Here is a 22,552-nt window from a genome sequence, read left to right as displayed (position 1 = left end):
GCCGTGCTTTTGTGTTGTTTGTGGCACGGCGAGGGACAGGGCTCTCGCCCTGGAAATACTCTTCGTTTTTGTTGTTTGTTTGTTTGAAGAGCTCCGCCATGTTTGTGTTTGTGGCGCGGCGAGGACCAGGGCGTCTTCCCTGGAAGGCTCTTCATGTTTCGTGTTTGTTAAAACGTGTGTTTGTCGACGGATGTGTGGATCAGTGTGCGTGCTCGTTATGTTTAATGTTGCGTGTTTTGTGTGTGACGCGGTCGCCGCTCGTCACCGTCGCCTCGCTCCCCGTGTGTCTTGTGTTAAATGTGGGGAGCGACTGCGACTCTGAGCGGCGCGCGTCACTGTGTGTTTATGTCGAGCGCGCATGTGTAGGTCCCGTCTGTCTGTCTGTGCACCGTTTTTGTTTGCTTGTCTAGTCTTTGCGTGTGTGTTTTGTCCTAGCGTGATGTCAACTGTTAAATGTAATTCCACACATGCTCCTCCCCTTAAATGTGTGTTTGGGGGGGGACCGGCTGTGGTCCCGTGCCATGGGGTGTGGCACGGAGGGCGTCTCTCCCGAGGGAGGCCCTGAATAGGGTAGGGCGCGTTTGTGTTTTGTGTTTGTATATGTGTGTGTGTGTGTGTGTTTGGTTGTGTTCTTTGTGCAGGTGCTTCTCCTTGGCAGTGTTCCTGGACCTTGTGGGGGTCTCCACCTGGCAGGAGCCCCCTTGTGTTGTGGGGTGACCGGAGCCTGGTCATGAAGAGCCCCTCCCTAGAGGGCTGGGCCCCCCGGATGTTTGGGGACCATGGGGCTCCGGTCTGAAAAGCTCCTGCTGGGGATGGAGATCCTCCCTCCTGCCCGGGGTGACCAGGAGGCCCTTGGGGCTGCTCCCTAGCCCGCGTCGGGGGTGCTCTGGGCCTCGGTCTCTGGCGCTCCTGGGTTGGGTGGAGGAGTCCACCTTGAGATGAGAGGCCCCGGGAGGGGTTGGCTCCCCAGGAGGCTGGGGTGACCCCTAGCAGAAGGCAGGGGTCAGCTCTGGGAGGAGGTAGGTCCAGGAGGTGAAGTAGCTACGCCTTGGAGAGGTAGCCTGCACAACCACACACACACGAGGGACGAGAGGAGCCGTAGGCCCTCGTCCTCACACCCGTGGGGCTTACCGGCTGAATGCCGGTTAGGGCGTGAGGGCCCTGTGACCGACTGGGGCGTGGTTTTGTGTTGTTAACGGCCCGGTCGGTCCAGGGTCCCGCCCGGGGAGGTGAGCTGCCTAATGTTTTGTGTTTTATGTTTCAGCTCCCGGACGGCAGGAGGTGTGTTCCTGCCTGTCTCTGCCTTCCTGCCCCTTCATGTTTTGTGTGCAGCCGCTGTGTGCCACACACCCAGTGGAGGGGAGTGCGGCTTGGTGGGGGGGTCTGTCACGGTGCTGTCGTTGCTCACCCCTGCCCGTCACAGTAAGGACATGCAGGAAACAAAAACTATTATGTCTTTGCATGAAAATACGTTTCAATATTGTTTATAAGTAAATGAAAGTTTTGAAAAAAATGCTTTTTCACAGAACAACCATTTACAGTCACTTATTCTTTCAAAACAGAGAGGGGTCATGTACTGATCTCTGCTGGTAGTGGTGTTCTAACCTAAAGCTCTAAATCAGTTCAGTATATTATGATTAAATAGAATTAAACTCACAAATGGAGTGATATTCATGTTTAGATTTTAAAATGTGATCATTTCCAACATAGAGCACTTTGTTATTAGAGCACCTCAAGTCCTCAATGAAGTTCGGGTTAGTGGAATGCAACAAGGCTTCATAAAATCATAGACACAGGATTCAGGAATCAAAAATACAACTAACAGGAGGTATAACAATGACCTATAAACTTACTCTTATCCCCTCTGATGTCCTCTCTCTGTTTCTGTACCTTCATCATCCTCTCTCTTCCTCTCTCTTCTAATACTCTCTTCTTCTTTTCCACCTCCTGTAGAATCTCTCTGCCCATTTCAAACTGGCAGCCACTGTTTGCTGCCACCATCTCCTCTATCTTCTCCAGCAGCTCTGTGACCTGAGTGTCATCATCCCTGTGCATATTGTTGAGAACATGATACCTGTTCCCACATTTCCCTAACAGCCACTGGAGGACACAGTCTTCACTCTCAATGTGCTGTTCTATGGGTGTGTCTATCAGACAGTCCCCAAATGTGAACAGAACTATAGTGTGACTCCAGACACTCTCAGTGAGAAGTTTCATGTGTCCCTCTAGTACTGTTCTCTCATAATCTTTAAAAGTTGTGCCCACAGGTAACACCAGCAGTAGAACATGGGGTCCTGGAGGACACAGAGACACACTGAGCACAATCTCCTGTTTCAGTATGTCACTGCTCTCCTCTACAGTGTAGTTCCTCCACCATCCTGGAGCTTCAACCACAGTGATGTTCCTCCCTGCTACTTCTCCCTGTCTCTTCACACACTGAGCAGTTCTCTTTAACTCAAACTCCTCTCTGCCCAGGATGGTGTTTCCTGCTGAACTCTTCCCAGCACCTCTGTACCCCAGCAGAACAATCCTCAGATCTGAGAGAAGGTGTGTGTCACCTGCAAAATAAGTACAAACACACAAAGATATAGCTGTCCGTCATCAATATTTAAAACAACTGAAATATTTGTATTAGGAAGTGTGTTTAATAAATGTAATTTCCCAACACACAATTTATAGAAAAAATTATGATGTATTGTAAAGATTTTTTATTGAATTCAAATCTAAAGTTTAGGTGCTATAGAACAAAAAAAATAGAAGAAAATCTTTCAGCCACACAAGCCCTTTATGAATAAGACATTCTTCTGGTCTATATTATAAATGACAAAAACAAGATTATAATACTGTAGTACATAAATTCTATTTCAGTATTTTTATTCTTCTACTAGTCTCCATGAGGTAATATTGCTCCCTGGTTGTCTTCCAGGACCACACTAGGAGTAGCATCCATTCTGAGATCACTTAGTAGACGTTTTAGCCAAGCACATTCCTCGGCTGAGTGCGACATATTCCGCTTCAGCTGTTGACAGTGCAACTGTTGACTGTTTCATGCTGAGCAACTCACTGCTCCTCCACCCAGTAAGAAGATATTACCGGTTGTAGATCAACGATCATCCTGATCTCCAGCCCAGTCAGCATCTGAGAACCCAACTAAAGTTACAGACTCTGATTTCTCATACTTGAGAGCAAGGGCTTTTACTTCTATATTAAACTCTGTCAGCATTATACAAAACGTAGTAGGACCTACACATTATCAAAATCATACACTAGATCTAATCTTAACGCTGGGTATCGACGTAGACAATATAAATATACTCCCGCAAACCGTAGCTATTTCTGATCACTATTTAGTCCAATTTGAGATTTATCTTAACATAAATACCCGCCTGTCTCCTCGGCAGTGTATAAAGCGCTCGATAAATTCATTAACAGCAACACAGTTTATTAAAGCCCTCCCTAATTTAATAATAATAATAATAATAATCTTTATTTGTATAGCACCTTTCATACATACATGTAACTCAAAGTGCTTTACAGTATAAATAAAAGAAACATTAAAAGGAGATAAGACAAAGACAAAAAGACAAAAAGAAAATGTTAAAAGAAATTAAAGATAAAAATATTAAAATAACATAAAAAGTAAAAAGTGAAGTAAGTAAGATAATAAAAAGTAAAGTAAATAAGATAAAACTATTAAGATAGAGTTTCTTAACTAAAAGCGGATCTAAACAGGAATGTTTTGAGACTGCTCTTAAAACTATGCAAGGATGAAATGCCTCTGAGCTCTTCAGGAAGAGAATTCCAGAGCTTTGGGCCATAGTGGCTAAAAGCACCCTCGCCAATCTTTAATCAGCTTTTAGGAATCACCAGTAGATTACTGTTTGAAGACCTGAGAGACCTGACTGGAACATATCTAACCATCATTTCACTTAGGTAAAGAGGGGCAAGACCATGAAGACATTTAAAAACCATGACTAGAACCTTAAAATCTATTCTAAAGCTGACAGGTAACCAGTGCAGTGAGTGGAGTGCAGGTGTAATATGATCTCTCTTTCTCCTGCGGGTCAGAACCCTTGCAGCCACGTTCTGAACTCGCTGTAGGTGCGAAATAGAGCTCTTTGGAAGAGCAGATAGAACAGCGTTACAATAATCTAGCCTTGATGTGATAAATGCATGGACAAGTTTTTCACTGTCAGCAGGAGAGAGCATATCTCGGACCTTAGCGATGTTCCGAAGATGAAAGTAAGCTGTCTTGCATGTAGTCATGATGTGTGATTTGAAGCTGAGCTCATTATCAAAGGTGACGCCCAGGTTCTTAACACATTGTCTGGCTTTCAGATTCATTTGATTTAAATAAGTCTGGACATCATTCCTTTGTGAATCACTGCCAAGAACAAGAACCTCTGTCTTCTGTTTATTTAACTGCAGAAAATTGTCAGACATCCATGTCTGTATATCATCTATGCAGTCAAACAGTGAGCAAATTGATTTTAGGGCTTTAGGTTCTAGCGAAATATAAAGTTGAGTGTCATCTGCATATTGATGATAACTAATACCATGTTTATTAATGATGTGTGGTAACGGAAGCATATATAGGTTGAATAGTAACGGCCCAAGAATTGATCCTTGGGGGACGCCACAAGGTATTTTTTGATGTGTGGAGGAAGAGGTACCTAATGCTACATAGTAATCACGCCCAGTTAGGTACGATCTAAACCAGTCTAAGACTAAGCCACTAAGGCCTACCCAGCTCTGTAGTCGATCAAGAAGTATTTCATGATCAACGGTGTCAAAAGCGGCGCTTAAATCTAGCAGAAAAAGGACTGAGAGTTTGCCTGCATCCTTATTCAATCTCAAGTCATTTACTACCTTAACTAGGGCTGTTTCAGTGCTGTGGAGAGCTCTGAAACCAGATTGAAAAGTGTCATTTATTTGATTTACTTTGACATAGTCATTCAACTGGATTGACACTACTTTTTCAATGATTTTGCTAAGAAAGGAAAGGTTAGATATAGGTCGATAATTATTAAGAATTGTGGGATCAAGATTTCTGTTCTTTAATAGTGGTTTAACCATTGCAGTTTTAAAAATTTTAGGGAATTCTCCCAATTGCAGAGACTGATTAACAATCGTTAGAACTTCATTTGCTAATGAGCTCAGAACCTGCTTGAAAAAGCTTGTTGGTAAAGGGTCCAGTTCACAAGTAGAGGATTTTAGTGATGAAATCACATCAAGTAGTGTTACCATGTCAACTTCTTGGAAATAAGACATATTAAAGTTAGGCTGAGTAACTGATATAAGGGTGGATGGTCTATTAGTGTTTGTTGCTATGTTCTGCCTTATACTAGTAATCTTGTCCCTAAAAAATATAGCAAACTCCTCACATTTTTCAACTGAAACAGTCTCAGGGAAGCCACAGGAGGTGGGGTTTACTAGCTGATCTATGCTTCTGAACAAGACAGCTGAGTTATTATTGGATGAATTGATTAAGGTAGAGAAATAGTTTTTCCTTGCTGATTTCACTTCACTGTTGTAATTCTGCAATGTTGTTTTATAAATATCAAAATGTACTTGCAATTTTGACTTTCGCCAACGTCTCTCAGCCTGCCTACAATCTTGCCTAAATTTTACAATAGATGGAGTGTTTCTCCAGGGCATCTTAATTTTACCAGAGATTATTTTAGTTACCTTTGGTGCCACAGCATTAATACAGTTCCTAACTCTGTGTGTGAATGTTTCAACTAGCTCATTCCCATTTTCTGAGAAGGGAGGGAGGGACTGTATCATGTCTGTGAAGGCCACGGCACTGCCATCACTGAGATAACGCTTGGTTATTGTGCGCTTTTCACTGAGTGTTCTAGTAGATAATGACATGTTGAAAAATACACCAAAATGGTCAGAGATTGCAACATCAGTAATTTCAGTATTATTAACCTCTATACGTTTAGAAATGACCAAATCTAAGATGTGGCCATGCTTATGAGTTGGGCCTGATACATGCTGTATGAGATCAAAAGAGTTAAGCATCCTCATAAATTCTGAAGTGATTGGATTTGTGGATATATCCATGTGAATATTAATGTAAAATACATGTAAATACTGTAAAATAATGTAAAAATACATCTGGGAGGATGATAGATAACAATCAAAAGAACTGAATAAGTACTGTTGAGTTGTACTGCCAGATATTCAAACGTAGGATGTTCCCCTAATGAGATCTGCTTACATCGGAATGCTTTATGGTAAAAACATGCAACACCACCACCTCTCTTATTTACCCTGGAGACATTAAAATAGTTAAAGTCGGGAGGCGAAGCCTCATTTAGCACTATTGCTCCATTGCTATCAAGCCAAGTCTCTGTTAGAAAAAGAAAGTCCAGACAGTAATCTTCAATTAATTTAGCTATTACAAAAGACTTGTTTGTGAGTGAGCGGACGTTTAGTAAGGAGACTTTGAAGACTTGATGTGTTTGATCAGCATCGCTTACATCACTTGTGCATTTCACTGGGATCAAATTTTGTTGTTTTCTTCTGATTACATTTTTATTTCGATTCTGAGAGCCATGCCACCGGCTATTTAAAATAACTGGAATGTAGCACTGACTAGGAGCATGGGTTCCAGTGTGTCAGACCTGAGAAATCACTGAGTGTGCAGGAGAAGTAGGTGAGATCCTATATTATATATGCTACCATTGGGCACAGTTATAAACAAACATGGTGTCAAATTTCACTGCTATGCAGATGACACTCAACTTTACATATCAGCCAAACCTGATGACAAACTCAGTTTAGGAAAAATTGAGGCCTGTGTAAGAGATATTAAATGCTGGATGTCCCTAAACTTCCTCCAACTTAATGAGGACAAAACAGAAGTTCTCCTCCTAGGCCCTAAGGCCTCAAAACAGACAATTCCAGATCTAATGCTTAATCTCGCAGACTACCCCATTACACCTGGCACAGTAGCCAAAAACCTAGGCGTCATACTCGACTCTGACCTATCATTTGATAAATACATAGATAATACTACTAGGATAGCTTTTCTACATCTCCGCAACATTGCTAAGTTAAGAAATGCATTATCACAGGATGATGCGGAAAAATTGGTGCACGCCTTTGTTAGCTCTAGATTAGATTACTGTAACTCACTACTGTCAGGATGTTCAAATAGGAATTTAAATAAACTTCAAATAGTTCAAAATGCTGCAGCCAGGGTTCTGACCAGAACTAGAAAATTTCAGCTTATCGGTCCAGTCCTATCAGCCCTGCATTGGCTCCCAGTTAAATTCCGTATTGACTTTAAAATTATTTTATTAACTTATAAAGCATTGCACGGGCTTGCTCCTGAATACCTTCAGGAACTTATTTCCTATTATGAACCCCCACGTCCACTAAGATCACAGGGTGCTGGTCTTTTATTAGTTCCAAAAATTAACAAGATAACAGCAGGGGGAAGAGCCTTTTCTTGTAAGGCCCCCCAGCTTTGGAATGATCTTCCTAAATGCGTCCGGGACTCTGACACAGTAACAATCTTTAAGTCTAGGTTGAAAACCCACTTATTTAGTTTAGCATTTGATAATTAATATCCCCCCTTAGATAAAGGTACAGATCCAGGGGTTCATAGACGAAGGGTTTTATGGTAGACTGGAGCGCTGGTGCTGTCATCCTGTCACTGCTCGTGGTCACTCAAGTTTGTTGACGGATGTGGACGGATGCCATTGTCTCAGGATGCCCCCAAGCCTGTGTTACTTTCTGGTTCTGCCTTTGTTAGCTAGGCTGTAATAATTTAACTTAATGCCGGAGTTGCTGCCACACTCCAGAAATGTTTATAATTTCACCTGTCCTGTATATGTCCCCATGCAGCGCTAATTTTCCCTGTTTCATTTCTCCACATGGCTGCCCGCCTGCTTGAGGAATAATGAGATGAGGAGATCAGCGATCCATCCTGGGCCAGCCACCTCCTGCCAAACCAGATGCCTACACCATGATGGACATTATTACACCTCTTTCCTTTTCTTTCTCTTCTTTCTGTATAAATTGTTGTTGTTGTCATGGTGACCGGTGTCGGCCAGAGGAGGATGGGCTCCCCCCCTGAGTCTTGGTTCCTCTCAAGGTTTCTTCCTTATGAAAAAAAACTAGGGAGTTTTTCCTTGCCACTGTCGCCTTTGGCTTGCTCACTGGGGGCTAGGACCCGGCACTTGTAAAGCTGCTTTGTGACAACAACTGTTGTAAAAAGCGCTATATAAATAAAATTTGATTGAAATTTGATTGATTGATGGTTCATGGTTCCTTTCAAGTAATGAAGAATTCTCTTCACGGCATTCATATGTGCATTATTTGGCTCAGCATTGAACCTTGACACAACGCTTACTGCTTGTGCAATGTCTGGTCTTGTGGCCATTGCAGCATAAAGCAGACTACCAACAATGGACTGATAGGTATTTTGGTTCACTGGCTTACTGACACCATCATTTCTCTTTAACTTCACATTTGGGTCAGTTGGGGTTCCAACTGGACTGGCTTTGTCCATTCCATATTTCTGAAGAATGGCTTCAATGTAATGCTTCTGATGAAGAAACACACAATTCTTTGTCTTGCACAACGGAGATACCCAATATATAGGACAACTCACCCCTATCTTTCATCTTGTATCTCTTTTTCAGAGCAACTTTCAACTCGTTCATGCTTTCTGTCGATTCTGTAATCAGGATCAGATCATCAACATACACAGCTAGTATCTCTAGTTCCTGCTGAGATCTCACAAATACACAGGGGTCTGATGTGTGCTGTATAAATCCAATTTCCTTCATGAAAATCTTACTCCAACAACAAGGAGACTGTTTAAGCCCATATATTGAGATCTTCAGTTTACACACTAAGGGTTCCTGGTCTGGTTTGACATACCCCTCTGGTTGCTCCATGTAGATCTCCTCCTCCTGATGTTGTAGGAGTGCCCAGATGTGTTCCTGTGTGTGATGCAGGATCTGGTGTTCCTCCATAAAACCATGGGGGGCAACAAATGGTGGTTCACCTCAAGAGGTTCCCATAGCAATGTGATAAAACTGACCATTTGTATTTTAGTTATATCAGTGTGTTTGTGTGGCATGTTTAGTCTCATTCTGCAGCTTGTTGTGTGCTGGGAAAGGTTATGCTAACAGGGTAAGAGTTCCATCACTCCCTGAGAAGGTTTGTAGACTTCACCCCAAAGGTGGCAGTCCTGTGTGGAATGCACTCTGTATCCAAATGTACTCTGTTGTCTTTACCAGCAACCTGATTCCCATTGGTTAACCTGGTTTTTGTGACTGCTGTCCCTTTGAGATGCTGGGGGGTATAAAAGGAGAATTTTGTGGGTGCAGGGGTCTCTTTGCTTCCTCTTTCGGCCTCTTCTGGGTTCTTCTCCGTGAGGCAGCCTGCACCGGTTGGTAACTCTGTTTCCATTAGGTATTATTGTTACTTTAATTTAGTATGGTTATGTTATTGTTTTATATTTTGTTGGTTCTTGTATAAATCTGGTTAATTGTGTAGCCAGTCTTCCTTGGTTATAGCTATACTGGGCCAGATGAGCTCATTATTAGTATCAGTTAAAAGGTAAATCAATGCTAATACCAATTCCCTCTAAAGTATCTCATCTGCTGCGCATGTTTATGATTAACTTCTGACAAAGCAGCTATTGTTTATAGCAAGGTACTTTATAAAGTTAGTTAAGTATATTCTATAACCTGCACTGATCTATTTGAGAAGTGAGTTCTTTTAGATTCCTAACAACTATAATATGAAGTCAGATATTTTATAAGATTTATGCACGTCAATCCTTCTTCTGCACCTATTTCCATCCTTGGTTGTAGGCAAGCAGGTAGGTTAGTTAAATCTCATAACTAAAACAGCAATGTATGAATTGAACTGAATCGTACTACGGGTGAGAATGTTTAATCGTAGTCAGCACCATATTTCTGTGTGAAACCCTTAGCCACAAGCCTGAACTTGTATCTCTCCACTTGTCCGTCACTATGATGCTTGACTTTGAACACCCATTTCGATCCTATGACCTTTCGAGCTTTTGGTAACTCCCTGGTAAGTCCCAGGTTTTATTTTCAAGCAGTGACTCACACTCCAAGTCCGCCGCTTTCTTCCATTCCCTTGCATTAGGACTCATCAATGCTTCCTTTAGTGTGTTTGGTTCTGTTACACAACAGACATTGGCAAAATGATCAACAGTCACTATTTCAGCAAACTCATCATATCCATAGCGTTTTGGAGGCTTCCTGATTCTACCACTTTCTTTTGGTGTTTCTTTTACAGTTTCTTCATCAACAGATGTTCTCATCTCATCCTTTTCCATGATATCCTCATTTTCTGAGCACAAAACTTCCATTTCCTGTTTCCAGTCAAAGTCAGATTCATTAAAGATGACATCCCTACGAATGAGAATCCTCCTTTTTTCTTCATCAAACAGACGATAGCCTTTGGCATTATTTGCATATCCAACTAAATGAAGCTTCACCGCTTTCTTGTCCAGCTTTCTCCTCTCTATGTCTGGAACATGTGCTTATGCTACACAGCCAAATACTTTCATGTGACTCACGTTTGGTTTGTTACCACACCATCTCTGGTATGGGGTCTTTTGTTTCAGAACAGATGTGGGCAGCCTGTTCTGTGTGTAAGCTGCTGTTGCTATAACCCAGGGGTGCCCACAGTTTTCAGCTTGCGAGCTACTTATAAGGTGACCAAGTCAGAAAGATCTACCGGGGTGGCGGCGAACGTATTTGACAACTTTGCATGAGCCAGCATACTCCTAGCTGCTTCAACCAACGTCCTATTTTTCCTTTCTGCTACTCCATTTTGTTGAGGTGTATGGGGTACAGAAACGTCATGCTGAATATCTTGTGCTTTCAGGTATTCTTTGAATTCTTTAGATGTGTATTCCCCACCATTGTCTGTTCTCAGTCTTGAGACTTTGTGTCCACACTCATTGGAGAGTGTTCTTTCGAATTCTTTGAACTTGCTGAGCACTTCATTTTTCTGTTTCATGAAGTACACCTTACAGCATCTTGAGTAGTCATCAATAAAAGTCACAAAATACTTTGATCCACCAATGGATTCAGTCTGCATAGGACCACAGACGTCATTATGTATCAATTGCAGCTTACGTCTGGAATGGATTACTCCCACTGGCTTGAAAGGTTTTCTAGCCATCTTACCTTCCACACAAGCTTCACAGAAGTAAACTTCTGTTTCTACAGAATAGTCCATTTATTTTACCACAGTTTTAAGTTACTTCAACTTGGTGGTGTGTCCCATTCGTTGGTGCCATAAACTGGGTGCTACTGATGCACTTGCTGCACCATGACGTTATGATGTGTTAATCATAATAGTCACATGATAGCTGTATAAGCTAGAATTTTGTCCCTATATATGTGTTAATTATGTAAGTAGGACACTGAAGTTATTCAGTATCTGGCAGTGGCGTGCACAGACATTTTGGGGGGCAAGTGCTCAGGCGGGCGGGGGGGCACTTTTTAGCGCACTTCATTATAAAAAAATTACAAACACATGTTGAATGAAATTTGACTTTTATTTGTAACATTCTCTAAACGTGAGTTTTCAATAGAAAAAGTCACACCGCCAACTGATAAAATCCATATCCAATATTAACTATATTGTTTTTTATATTAACAATATTAACAGTCATTGTTAAGTCCTTCAGTTAACTTATGTTGATCCTCCACTGTTGTTGCATATATTTTACAATTAGTAAATCAATATAGGCCTACAATTAAGACATTAAAAAGACCAAAAAGTACGAGAAGGAGTTATAGGAGGAGTTATAGGCTACTGAGTGTTGTCATTACACGAATGCAGATGGGCATTTTTCACAGTTAATGGGGAACTTCCCGTTTCTTCTTTCACAAACGAATGTGTTAATTTATGTTGCCTAACAAAACGTCAGAGGTGGGACCAAGTCAGTGTTTTGCAAGTCTCAAGTAAGTCCAAGTCTTTATACCTCAAGTCCCGAGTCAAGTCTCAAGCAAAGACACTCAAGTCAAGTCAAGTCTCGAGTCAAGACAGGCAACAGTCAAGTCAAGTCCCAAGTCTGAAACTTGGAATTTCAAGTCCTTTCGAGTCTTTTTTTTTTTACCAATGTTGCAGGTATATTTTAAATGTAAATAATAGACATGCGTTCTTTTTTAAATCTGTATTCTCCTCAAATCTTGATAAAACGTGCAACTGAAAACACGAAGTATAAAAAAAATTAAAATTACACCTCTTTATTGCACAGTTCAATTTGTTAAACTTAGCTGCAAAAATATTCAATTTTCCAGAAATAAATATTATGTGAAAAAGTCATAAGTAGAACTCCATGTTCAAATAAAAAGTGCTGATATTTTCACAGTACAATACAACGAACCATAACAGCATTTTCCCTCTCTTCTCTTATCTGGTTTCTTGGAGAACATGTGTGAGTGACACAAGACAAACAAATATAAGAACTGAACAATTAACAGGAATCTGCAACTTTAGACATTTCAGTAAACTATTCTGCATTGCATTTGCTGGCCAAAAGTCTGTATGTCATTTGTGCACGATGAATGATGTCCCCATAGCTGAAAACTCGCTCCACTTTTGTCAATATATTTTTTTCTCGACGTAGATGTCTTCAAATACACAATCCATGCTGAGATAGAACTGGATATTATGATGGTGACAGAGAGAGGCTCTCTTCCCCGAGTTCAGATACAGAACCCAGGGTTGCCAACTCTCACGCATTGAGCGTGAGACACACGCATTTGACCGTCTTCACACGCTCTCACGCCACACATCCGATTTCTCACGCCGGAAAAAAATCTAGTTTATTTACCTCTGATCCACATCTATGATTCAATGAGTTACTAGTTCGCTCTGGCACCAACCACTGGCGATCGATCGATCGCGATATAATACTTATTTTGTGTCCATTTTACACCCCGCCCGGTAAAAATTTACGTTCGCCAACCCCCCATTTGATTGGTTGTGCTGCAGCTCATGCACACACACACGTACAGAGTGTGGAAAAGCAGAGGACTGGTCTGCGTCAGAAAGACGGAAATGAAATTAATGGGGCGCACTTTATAAATATTAATATGCGTTTTAAAATTTAGATTTGGGGTAAAAAAAATGAAGTCTTTGCAAGTAAACAGGTTCAAGTCCAATTCAAGTCCAAGTCAAGTCTAAGTCTCTGAATATTTTTTCAAGTCAAGTCAAAAGTCTTAATATTAATGACTCGAGTCTGACTCGAGTCCAAGTCATGTGACTCGAGTCCCCACCTCTGCAAAACGTTCAGCTTAACACATAGATTTGCAAACTCTACCTTAATTATTTGTATGTGGTCGTCCTCACATTATCTATCACTGATTTGGGCTAGAGCGACTAGTTTATCAGGTGACCAGTCGGTTAAAATGCTTAGTAGTTTGGTGCTGTATGAGACATTTTACAACACAAGAAAATGATTTCACGTTGGGCTTAGAGGGCAAACGGTACGATTTTACTTGATGTGTATGTGACCTGGCTGGTGGGGACGGGAGAAGAAGTCTATCTGTGAGTGTAGAGGAATGACACCGAAGCTTCTCTCGGTCTTGTGAACGTTTTAATGAAAAACTCCCTTTCGCTAGCCACAGCATACACACACTTGCGTTTCGTTTCTCCGCGCTCCCAGTACCATATATAGCCCTAATATACGCGCACGTACATTTTACTACCGTATATGACATCTCCCCTTTTACGTTTTAGTAACAGCAAGGAACAATTCAACTTAACCATAACATGTTTTTTCTTTAGACAGCACTAACCTTAAACCAAGACTCTCACACTGAAACTCTCCAGCATATTCTAGCGTCTTACCCAAACATGGTACTATATTATAACAGTCACATTTACATGCTCACAAATCAACAATACTGACAACAATACAACATTTGTCCCTTTTTTTTTTCTCTTTCTTTCACAGTTCACTCACTCAATTTTCTTTTCCTTTATCCCATTTCCCCCCAAAGGCCATAAAATAGTGTAACCCTACAGGTCGAGCCTGCTAACTGGCTTACACACTCTACCAGACCTGGTCACGGTGGGTGTAGGTAAAGGGTTTGCGGGTTTGTCCAGACTCTGACTAGCAGGAACAGTCTCTACTGTGGTGACATCTGTATGATCTGTCCCTGTGTTGTGATCAGCTTCTGCTTGGACAGGTTGTGAAACTGGCCCTAACTGAAGATGACGGCGATTCCGCCGCAGCTCGGCTCCTTGATGTGTTCTGACTACAAAAGATCTTGAAGTAGTGCTCTCACTAGAGACCACTGCTGGTACGGACCAAGACTTTTCATTGTCCAGCTTCAGGAGCACTGCATCACCTGGTCGAAGTGGAGGTAATGGCTTGGCTCCATGACGACGGTTGAAATAATACGCCTGTTTAGCCTTTTCCTTCCCATCCTTCACTTTCACTGCAAACCTACTGGGCCATTTTGGCAGGAGATTCTTCTCCAAGGTTGGGAGTGTAGTTCTGATTTTTCTCCCCATCAGCAATTCAGCAGGGCTGAACCCAGTGGAGGAGCATGGAGTGGACTTATAGCTCATCAGAGCCAGCACTGGATCTTCTTGTTTGAGAATTTTCTTTGCTGTTTGTACAGCTCTCTCTGCATGTCCATTGCCTTGTGGATGGTGAGGGCTAGATGTACAGTGCTTAAAATCAAACTGTCTTGCAAATGCCTGGAACTCCGCACATGAGAATTGTGGCCCATTATCGCTCACAACCTCATCAGGGATACCAAATCTGGCAAAGATTGCTTTCAATTTCTTGATGACTTGTGCGCTTGTTGTTGTTGGTAGGTGCAGTATTTCGAGAAATCTTGAGTAATAGTCAGAGATCACCAGGTACTGCTGGTGATTGTGCTCACACAAGTCCATGGCAATCCTCTTCCAGGGTCGTTCTGGAAGCGTTGTACAGATGAGAGGTTCCCTTTGTTGTGTTCTTTTCAGCTCACGGCACACCTGACATGATGTTACGAGCTCACTTAGTTCCTTACTGAGCCTGGGCCACCATACAGATGAATTTGCTCTCTCTCAACACTTCACTAGGCCCTGGTGTCCATCATGGATTTTCTGGAGAATTTCACTCCTCATCACTCGTGGCACAACTATCCTGTTTCCTCTAAGGACGAGGCCATTATACTCTGATAGTTCCGGTTTCATTTGGATGTACTCTCTTGCAGCTTCAGGCACACTGCTTAGGTGCTCAGGCCACCCAGTTCTTATGAGCTTTATGACAGACTGCAATTCAGCATCAGTAGATGTAGCTGTTCTGATTTCATCTAGCTTGCTTGGGGATGCAGGGATTCCCCCTACTACATCAGCCACATAGCAGGCTACATCACTGTGCGTGTGTGTGTCGCCATCTTTGCAGGCCAACGGACTGCGTGACAGGGTGTCTGCAATGATTAGAGTTTTTCCAGGAGCATATTCTGCAATGGGGTTGAATCTCATGAGCCTCATGAGAAGACGTTGACAACGTAAAGGTACATTGTCCAGACTGCGGTTGTTTATAAGGGGCACTAATGGCTTGTGGTCTGTCACAAGTTTAAACTGCTCCAGCCCGCTGAGGTATCTATCAAATTTCTCACATGCCCACACACCAGCCAAACTCTCCTTTTCTATTTGGGCATAGCGTGTTTCTGCTTCAGTGAGACGTCTGGAGCAAAATGCCACAGGTTTCCACTGCTCTCCATGGAGCTGAAGGAGCACCCCTCCCAGTCCGTAGCTACTTGCATCTGCAGACACAGCAGTGGGCTTGTTTACATCATAGAAGGTGAGTACTGGTGCAGTTGTCAGCAGTTCCTTGATGTTCTCAAAAGCTGTTTGTTGTGCATGGTCCCATGTCCATGTGTTCTTGTTACTTTTGAGCAGCTCATACAGTGGTTGTCCTACTGTTGAGAGGTTGGGAATGTATCTTCCTAGATAATTCACCATTCCCAATATTCTCTTTAACTCTTGTACATCTGCAGGTGGAGGTAGCTGCTGGATAGCTTCTACTTTGTCGGGGTCTGGGCGGATACCGGACTGGTCAATGAGATGTCCGAGGAATCGTAGCCGATTCTGCCTGATTGAGCACTTCTCGCGGTTGAGTTTCATTCCAGTTGACTCAATGCGTTGCATTACCATCTCCAGACGACGATCATGCTCCTTTGTTGTAACCCCATGGATCAGAATATCGTCCATGAATACTTCTACACCATCCAGTCCCTGTAGTGTCTCTTTCATCTTTCTCTGGAAGATTTCTGGTGCACTAGTGATGCCGAATGGAAGACGCTTGAAATTGAATCTTCCAAATGGTGTGATGAAGGTGGTGAGCTTACAGCTGTCTGGGTGCAGTGGTATCTGGAAGAATCCACTGGCAGCATCGAGTGAAGAGAACACTGTGGCTCCACTTAGTTTTGCTGTAATCTCTTCAGTGGTAGGCAACAAATACCGTTCTCTTCTTACAGCCTCGTTCAACTTCTTAAGATCGACACATATACGGACTTTACCTGTGCTTTTCTTCAGGACTGGCACCATGGGTGCGCACCAGTCAGTGGGCTGTGTCACTCTCTCGATGATGCCGTTTCTCTCCATCCTCTGGAGCTCTTCTTTGACCTTTTGCAACATTGGAAATGGTACACGACGTGCTGTGTGCACCGCGAATGGCTGAGCATTGTCTTTTAGCTGTATTCTCACAGGTTCAGTCTTTAATGTCCCATGCTCACCAAAAGCTTGTAAATGTCCTTTACTGCACACCAATTCATTCACCCTTTTCACCAGATTCATTTTCACTGAAAGCGGTCTGCTGAGCAGGTTGCTTACTGTTCGTCCACGGATAACATATGCTGTCAATGGATGAGTTTCTCCTTTGTAGGTCACAGTGCTCTGGACTTGTCCTATGCACTGCAATTCGCCACCTGGACTATCCAATGGGATATTTGCAGTCTCTAAGGATCTTTTAGGGATGAGTGAGTGGTAGGTCTCCTCTGTAATGATGCTCACATCAGCGCCTGTGTCGATTTTAAAATCAACTGGTGTGGAGCCCACCAGCAGCTTCACAGTCCATTGCTCTGATGAACTTTCTGCCTTATTCACTGCTCCCAGGAAATATGACTGCTCTCCTTGCTCAGTGACTTCACTCACAGCTTTCCTGTTCCGACACACTCTAGCCCAGTGTCCAACTTTGCTGCATGCATTACATTTGGATTTTCTAGCTGGGCAATTTTCATCTTTACTGTGTCTTTCTCTCCCACATTTTCCACACTGACCGTCTTTTCCCCCTTTTGGCTTACCGTAGTGCTTGGTGTATTTGCTGCGCTTATGAGTGACCTCGTGTATCGCACCTGTTGCCTCTCCCTGCATGCTGACTTGCGAAGCCACCTCTTCAGACTGCCTGACCGTCTCTATGGTCAGTGTTAGTGTCAGGTCCTTCATCAGCTGCAGTCTCCGTGATACATCCTTGTCGAGTATCCCAACAACAATTCGGTCACGGATATTCTCGTCTTTGCTAGCGCCGAAGTCGCAATGCTCAGACAGTTCATACAGGGCTCTTATGAAAGTCTCGGCTTTCTCACCCGGTCTTTGCACTCGCTGGTGGAAGCACGCGCGTTCATGTATTACATTCCTCCGGGGCACGAAGTACTCATCAAATTTCTCCAGCACCCTTACGAAGTTATTTTCGTGTCCGTCTTCTTCAAATGCGAAAGAGCGGTAAATATTCTCTGACTCGCTCCCCATGGCGTATATCAGGCTACTCACTTGCACAGCGCCATCTTCCTTGTCCAACTTAGTGGCGGTTCTAAACCTCACAAAACGCTGCTTCCAATCTGGCCACTCACCCGGCTTGTCAAACGCAAAGCTTGTCGGAGGATTGAACTTGGCCATAATCCGTTTACTTCTGACACCATGTAGAGGAATGACACCGAAGCTTCTCTCGGTCTTGTGAACGTTTTAATGAAAAACTCCCTTTCGCTAGCCACAGCATACACACACTTGCGTTTCGTTTCTCCGCGCTCCCAGTACCATATATAGCCCTAATATACGCGCACGTACATTTTACTACCGTATATGACAGTGAGCGTGTGTGCTGTGCTGAAGACGCTTCCTTCCACTCGCTGAACTGAACTGCTGCTGCAGCCAGGGTTGCCAGGTCCTACAAAAATATCCCGCACAAAATCAGTGTAAAACCCACCCTTCAGCAGCCTAAACTAGCCCAAAGCCCAAAGTAGTGAAAAGTTGTGGCGAGTTGAGACAAATTAAGTATTATATCGCGAACGATTCTTTGTGTTGACTTGTAACTCCCGCGGTGGCCCAACTCAAAAGTAGCCCAAAAAAAATAGTTGGATTTTCAAAGTAGCCAAAATGGCGTGAAAACCGCGAACCTGGCAACTATGGCTGCAGCGCATCTGGTGTGTTAAAGGAACACACACACACAAGGACATCCCGGGGTTTCAATGACAGCACAACTGCTGGGAGCCAGATATTGGTGGCCAGGACTACATTGCGATGTATTAAAGCACGTCACCTCCTGCCCGGTGCGCGCGCAGTAAAGTGTTGCGCACTCTTCCGGCAAGCAAACTCCATCCACTCCCCCCACGCTCCGGCGTGGGGGCGGTTGGCCCGCTCCCCTGGGCGGTTGTGGTCCGGGGCGGCTCGGGGCTCCTCGGCGGGAGGAGGGCCCTGCCGGGAGGTGGGTGGTGTTCCGGGGCGCGTGGCGCTGGGGCTTTGCTACCGGCCCACGATGGGGGGCATCCTGGGGGGGGGGCTCTGTTTCCTCTGGTTCCCCTGGACCTGCACTCCTTGGCTGTGGGGGCGCTGTCCAGGGTTCTCACTCTCCCGCCTGTGGGGGCGGGCATGCGTGGGTCACGGGGAAGTGTGGCCCTGGGACTCCACCGCTCCTGGGGGGGCCGTGGGCGGGTGGGATTCCCGGGTCTTTCTCTGCCTACCTCTGGCCTCTGGGGGAATGTTGTCGCAGCTTTCTACCCTTGCTGGTAAGTACATTCCTTACATTTATCCTATGTTGCACAACTAGGTTACACATAAACACACACTCACACATACATCACGTCATTTGTGCTAAATGTCTTTGGTACACTTTCTGCTTTACTTTGCTGTGGTCGTTCGAGCTGGTTGGGTTTTTTTTTCTTTTTCTATATATATAGTTATTATTATTTTAGTTTTTTTTTTTTTTTTTCCCCTGCCCATCTGTCTTTTCCCTTTTTATTCTTTCTCTCCCCCTCTTTTCTTGGTCCACCTAACTCCAATAATTATCACTTTGAATATTGTTATAATTGTTATAATTGTCATTTGAACTGTACATAAAAACAAAGTTGTCCTCCAAAGATGGGGGGGTGGAGGTGAGCCATTAATAAAAATAAATAAATAAATAAAAAATAAAAAATACAACTGAACAGGAGTTAGAACAATGAAACAGAAACTTACCCATAAACCCTCTGATGTCCTCTCTTTGTTTCTGTACCTTCATCATCTTCTCTCCTCCTCTCTCTTCTAATACTCTCTTCTTCTCTTCCATCTCCTGTAGAATCTTTCTGTCCATTTCAAAATGGCAGACACTGTTTGCTGCCACCATCTCCTCTATCTTCTCCAGCAGCTCTGTGACCTGAGTGTCATCACCCCTGTTCTTATTGTTGAGAACATGATACCTGTTCCCACATTTCTCAACCAGCCACTGGAGGGCGCTGTCTTCACTCTCAATGTGTGGTTCTATGGGTGTGTCTCCCAGATAGTCTCCACGTGTGAACAGAACTATAGTGTGACTCCAGACTCTCTCAGTGAGAAGTGTTATGTGTCCCTCTAGTACACTTCTCTCATAACCTTTAAAGGTTGTGTCTACATCAATAACCAGCAGTAGAACATGGGGTCCTGGAGGACACAGAGACACACTGAGCACAATCTCCTGTTTCAGTATCTCACTGCTCTGCTCTACAGGTACATACATCCACCATCCTGGAGCTTCAACCACAGTGATCTTCCTCCCTGCTACTTCTCCCTGTCTCTTCACACACTGAGCAGTTCTCTTTAACTCAAACTCCTCTCTGCCCAGGATGGTGTTTCCTGCTGAACTCTTCCCAGCATCTCTGTACCCCAGCAGAACAATCCTCAGATCTGAGAGATGGTGTGTGTCACCTGCAAAATAAATAGAAACAAACACACACATATATAACATATATAGCTGTTTGTTGTCAATATTTAAAACAACTGAAATATTTGTATTAATAAGTGTGTCTAATAAATAAAGTTTTCGCCTCACACAATTTACAGAACATGTATCATGTATTGTAAAGATTTTTAACTGAATTCATTACAATATCTGTTGGTCAGGTGCTCAAGAACAAGCAAAAAAAAAAAAAAGAAAATCTTTCAGCCACACAAGCTCTGGCCTATATTATAAAATACAAAAACAAGATTAGAATATCATAGTGATTAATATGGTTTTAAGAAATATTTTATTGTTACAACAATAATGGCACACATTTGAATACTCACTCAAACATCACTATTCATTATCACTATTAAGTCTTTCAAATGCAAGGATATCCATATTTATCTGTTACTCCCACATGCTCTAAAGGACTTGGTAAATAACTTCTATTTCAGTATTTTTATTCTCCTAGTCTCACTGAGGAAATATTGTATTGGTTTATGTCAGATGAAATTAAGATTATATGAGTAAGGACATGCAGGGGCAGTCATGGCCTGGTGTTAGGGAACTGGTCTTGTGACCGGTGGGTCGTGGGTTCGATTCCCAGAACTAAGGCCATGACTGAGGTGCCCTTGAGCAAGGCACCTAACCCAAACTGCTCCCCAGGCGCTGGGCTAGGGCTGGCCACCGCTCTGGGCACGTGTGATCCACAGCCCCCTAGTAATCACTTGTGTGTGTGTGTGTGTGTGTGCGTGTGTGTGTGTGTGTGTTCTAACTGCACAGGGAAAAAATGGAAGTTGGTAAGTTGTTAAGAACATCCTGGCCTGGACAATGGTTTTGAGGCTACTGAGTGGGATTTATTCCTGAGTGATCAGGTTTCAGATAATAATCCAGAGGTGATAAATTACACCAGTTATGTAAACTTCTGTGTCGACTCTGTCATAAATACAAAAAGTGTTAGAGTATACCCAAATAATAAGCCATGGATTAGTAAAGATCTTAAGCATCATTTAAATGAGAAGAAAATAGCTTTTTTGATAAGCAAAAAGTGAGAGGGATGGAGAAGGAACATGGTTCATTTAGGAACATGATCAAAAAAGCAAAAGGGGATTATAAAGATAAAGTGGAAGAGAAACTGAGGAATGGCAATGCGAAAGATGCCTGGAGAGGATTAGATATAATGATGGGAAGGAAACGTAGTTTAGCCCCACAGTGTGAAGACCCTAATCAGCTTTCAAATGACCTAAATATGTTCTACTCTAGATTTGATAAGCATGATTTTTGTAAAGATGGTGATTCTGTTTGTGAGGGACTGATCCCTGCCCCTGTGACATTCAATGATGAGGACATTGTTTCGATCTTCCAAAAAGTCAACCCTCAATGACTATTGTTTTTGCTTCGAAATCAAGCACCCTGGTGCACTGCAAAAGCTCTTGTTATTGGAAAAAATGCGGAAGTGTGAAAAGGGCCTATTGTTTTTAATCGCTCGGGTTTTCAAAAGATAATTTCAAACCGACCTCAGTAAAATGATAATAATTGTTTTTTTTGGTGGTTGCTTTAGCACCACCTGATGTCTATGTCTGAATGCCACTGCCTATCAGTGAAGTACAGGAATAAGCTTGTCCAGGTTGTTAAACAGGCCAGTAAAATCATTGGAGACAACCTGTTGTCATTAGAGAACTTATACAGTCGATCTATATCAAACAGGGCAATTCAGGTCTACAATGATCATACCCATCCCCTTAACTCATCATTTCAGTTACTGCCTTCAGGCAGGAGACTAAAGTTTCCATTAGCTAAGAAGAATGGGTACAAAAATGGGTGTACTCCGCCCCCACCGTATACTACGGTGAGGGGGAAAATGACGTCAGCCCTCCTGCGTCTGAGTGTTCCGTCCCCACCTTGTATTACGGTGAGGGGGAAGACGACGTCAGCCCTCCTGCGTCTGAGTGTTCAGTCCCCACCTTATACTACGGTAAGGGGGAACGTGACGTAAGCCCTCCTCCGTCCGACCACTCGGAGGGCGCGTCACACTCGGAGAGGGTAAGCCCAACGCCGACGTACTACTCCAGTGAGACCGTGAGGGAGAAGAGGCGTGCTGAAGACGGCGTGCCCCTTCTCTACCCCGAGGGCAGCCCGATGGACCGCTCCCGGGCCAACACGCTGGCACAGCCGATGTGTTGGAGTCCGGGTGGCTCTGAGTGGGAGATGGAGGTGGAGGAACCCACACACGGGACACGGCTGGCAGAGCGACCGCCCAGAGGAGGCGGGGATCCCCTAGGGGGAGTTCAAAGGTAGGAGACGGAGAGGTGGCAGGCGTACCCTGCGCCGCGTCCTCCAACAGCTTCCCCGGCG

At 43.5% G+C, this 22,552-nt stretch overlaps 1 protein-coding gene across 2 annotated transcripts in view; it reads right to left on the bottom strand.

Annotated features, from left to right (window-relative positions):
* Nucleotides 1-22,552, bottom strand: part of LOC143488803 (uncharacterized) — a 92,078-nt gene that overhangs the window by 28,695 nt on the left and 40,831 nt on the right. For both annotated transcript variants that reach the window (XM_076987712.1, XM_076987711.1), the window contains exons 8-9: nt 19,477-20,181; nt 1,854-2,558 (exon numbers count right to left, since the gene is read on the bottom strand). In XM_076987712.1, the coding sequence (XP_076843827.1) occupies nt 1,854-2,558; nt 19,477-20,181 (1,410 nt within the window). The remainder of the gene's footprint in view (nt 1-1,853; nt 2,559-19,476; nt 20,182-22,552) is intronic.

Source organism: Brachyhypopomus gauderio, unplaced genomic scaffold (genome assembly GCF_052324685.1).
Source record: "Brachyhypopomus gauderio isolate BG-103 unplaced genomic scaffold, BGAUD_0.2 sc54, whole genome shotgun sequence".
Lineage (NCBI taxonomy): Eukaryota > Metazoa > Chordata > Actinopteri > Gymnotiformes > Hypopomidae > Brachyhypopomus > Brachyhypopomus gauderio.
The sequence above is the reverse complement of the archived record's forward strand: the minus strand, read 5'-3'. Positions and strand labels throughout refer to the sequence as shown.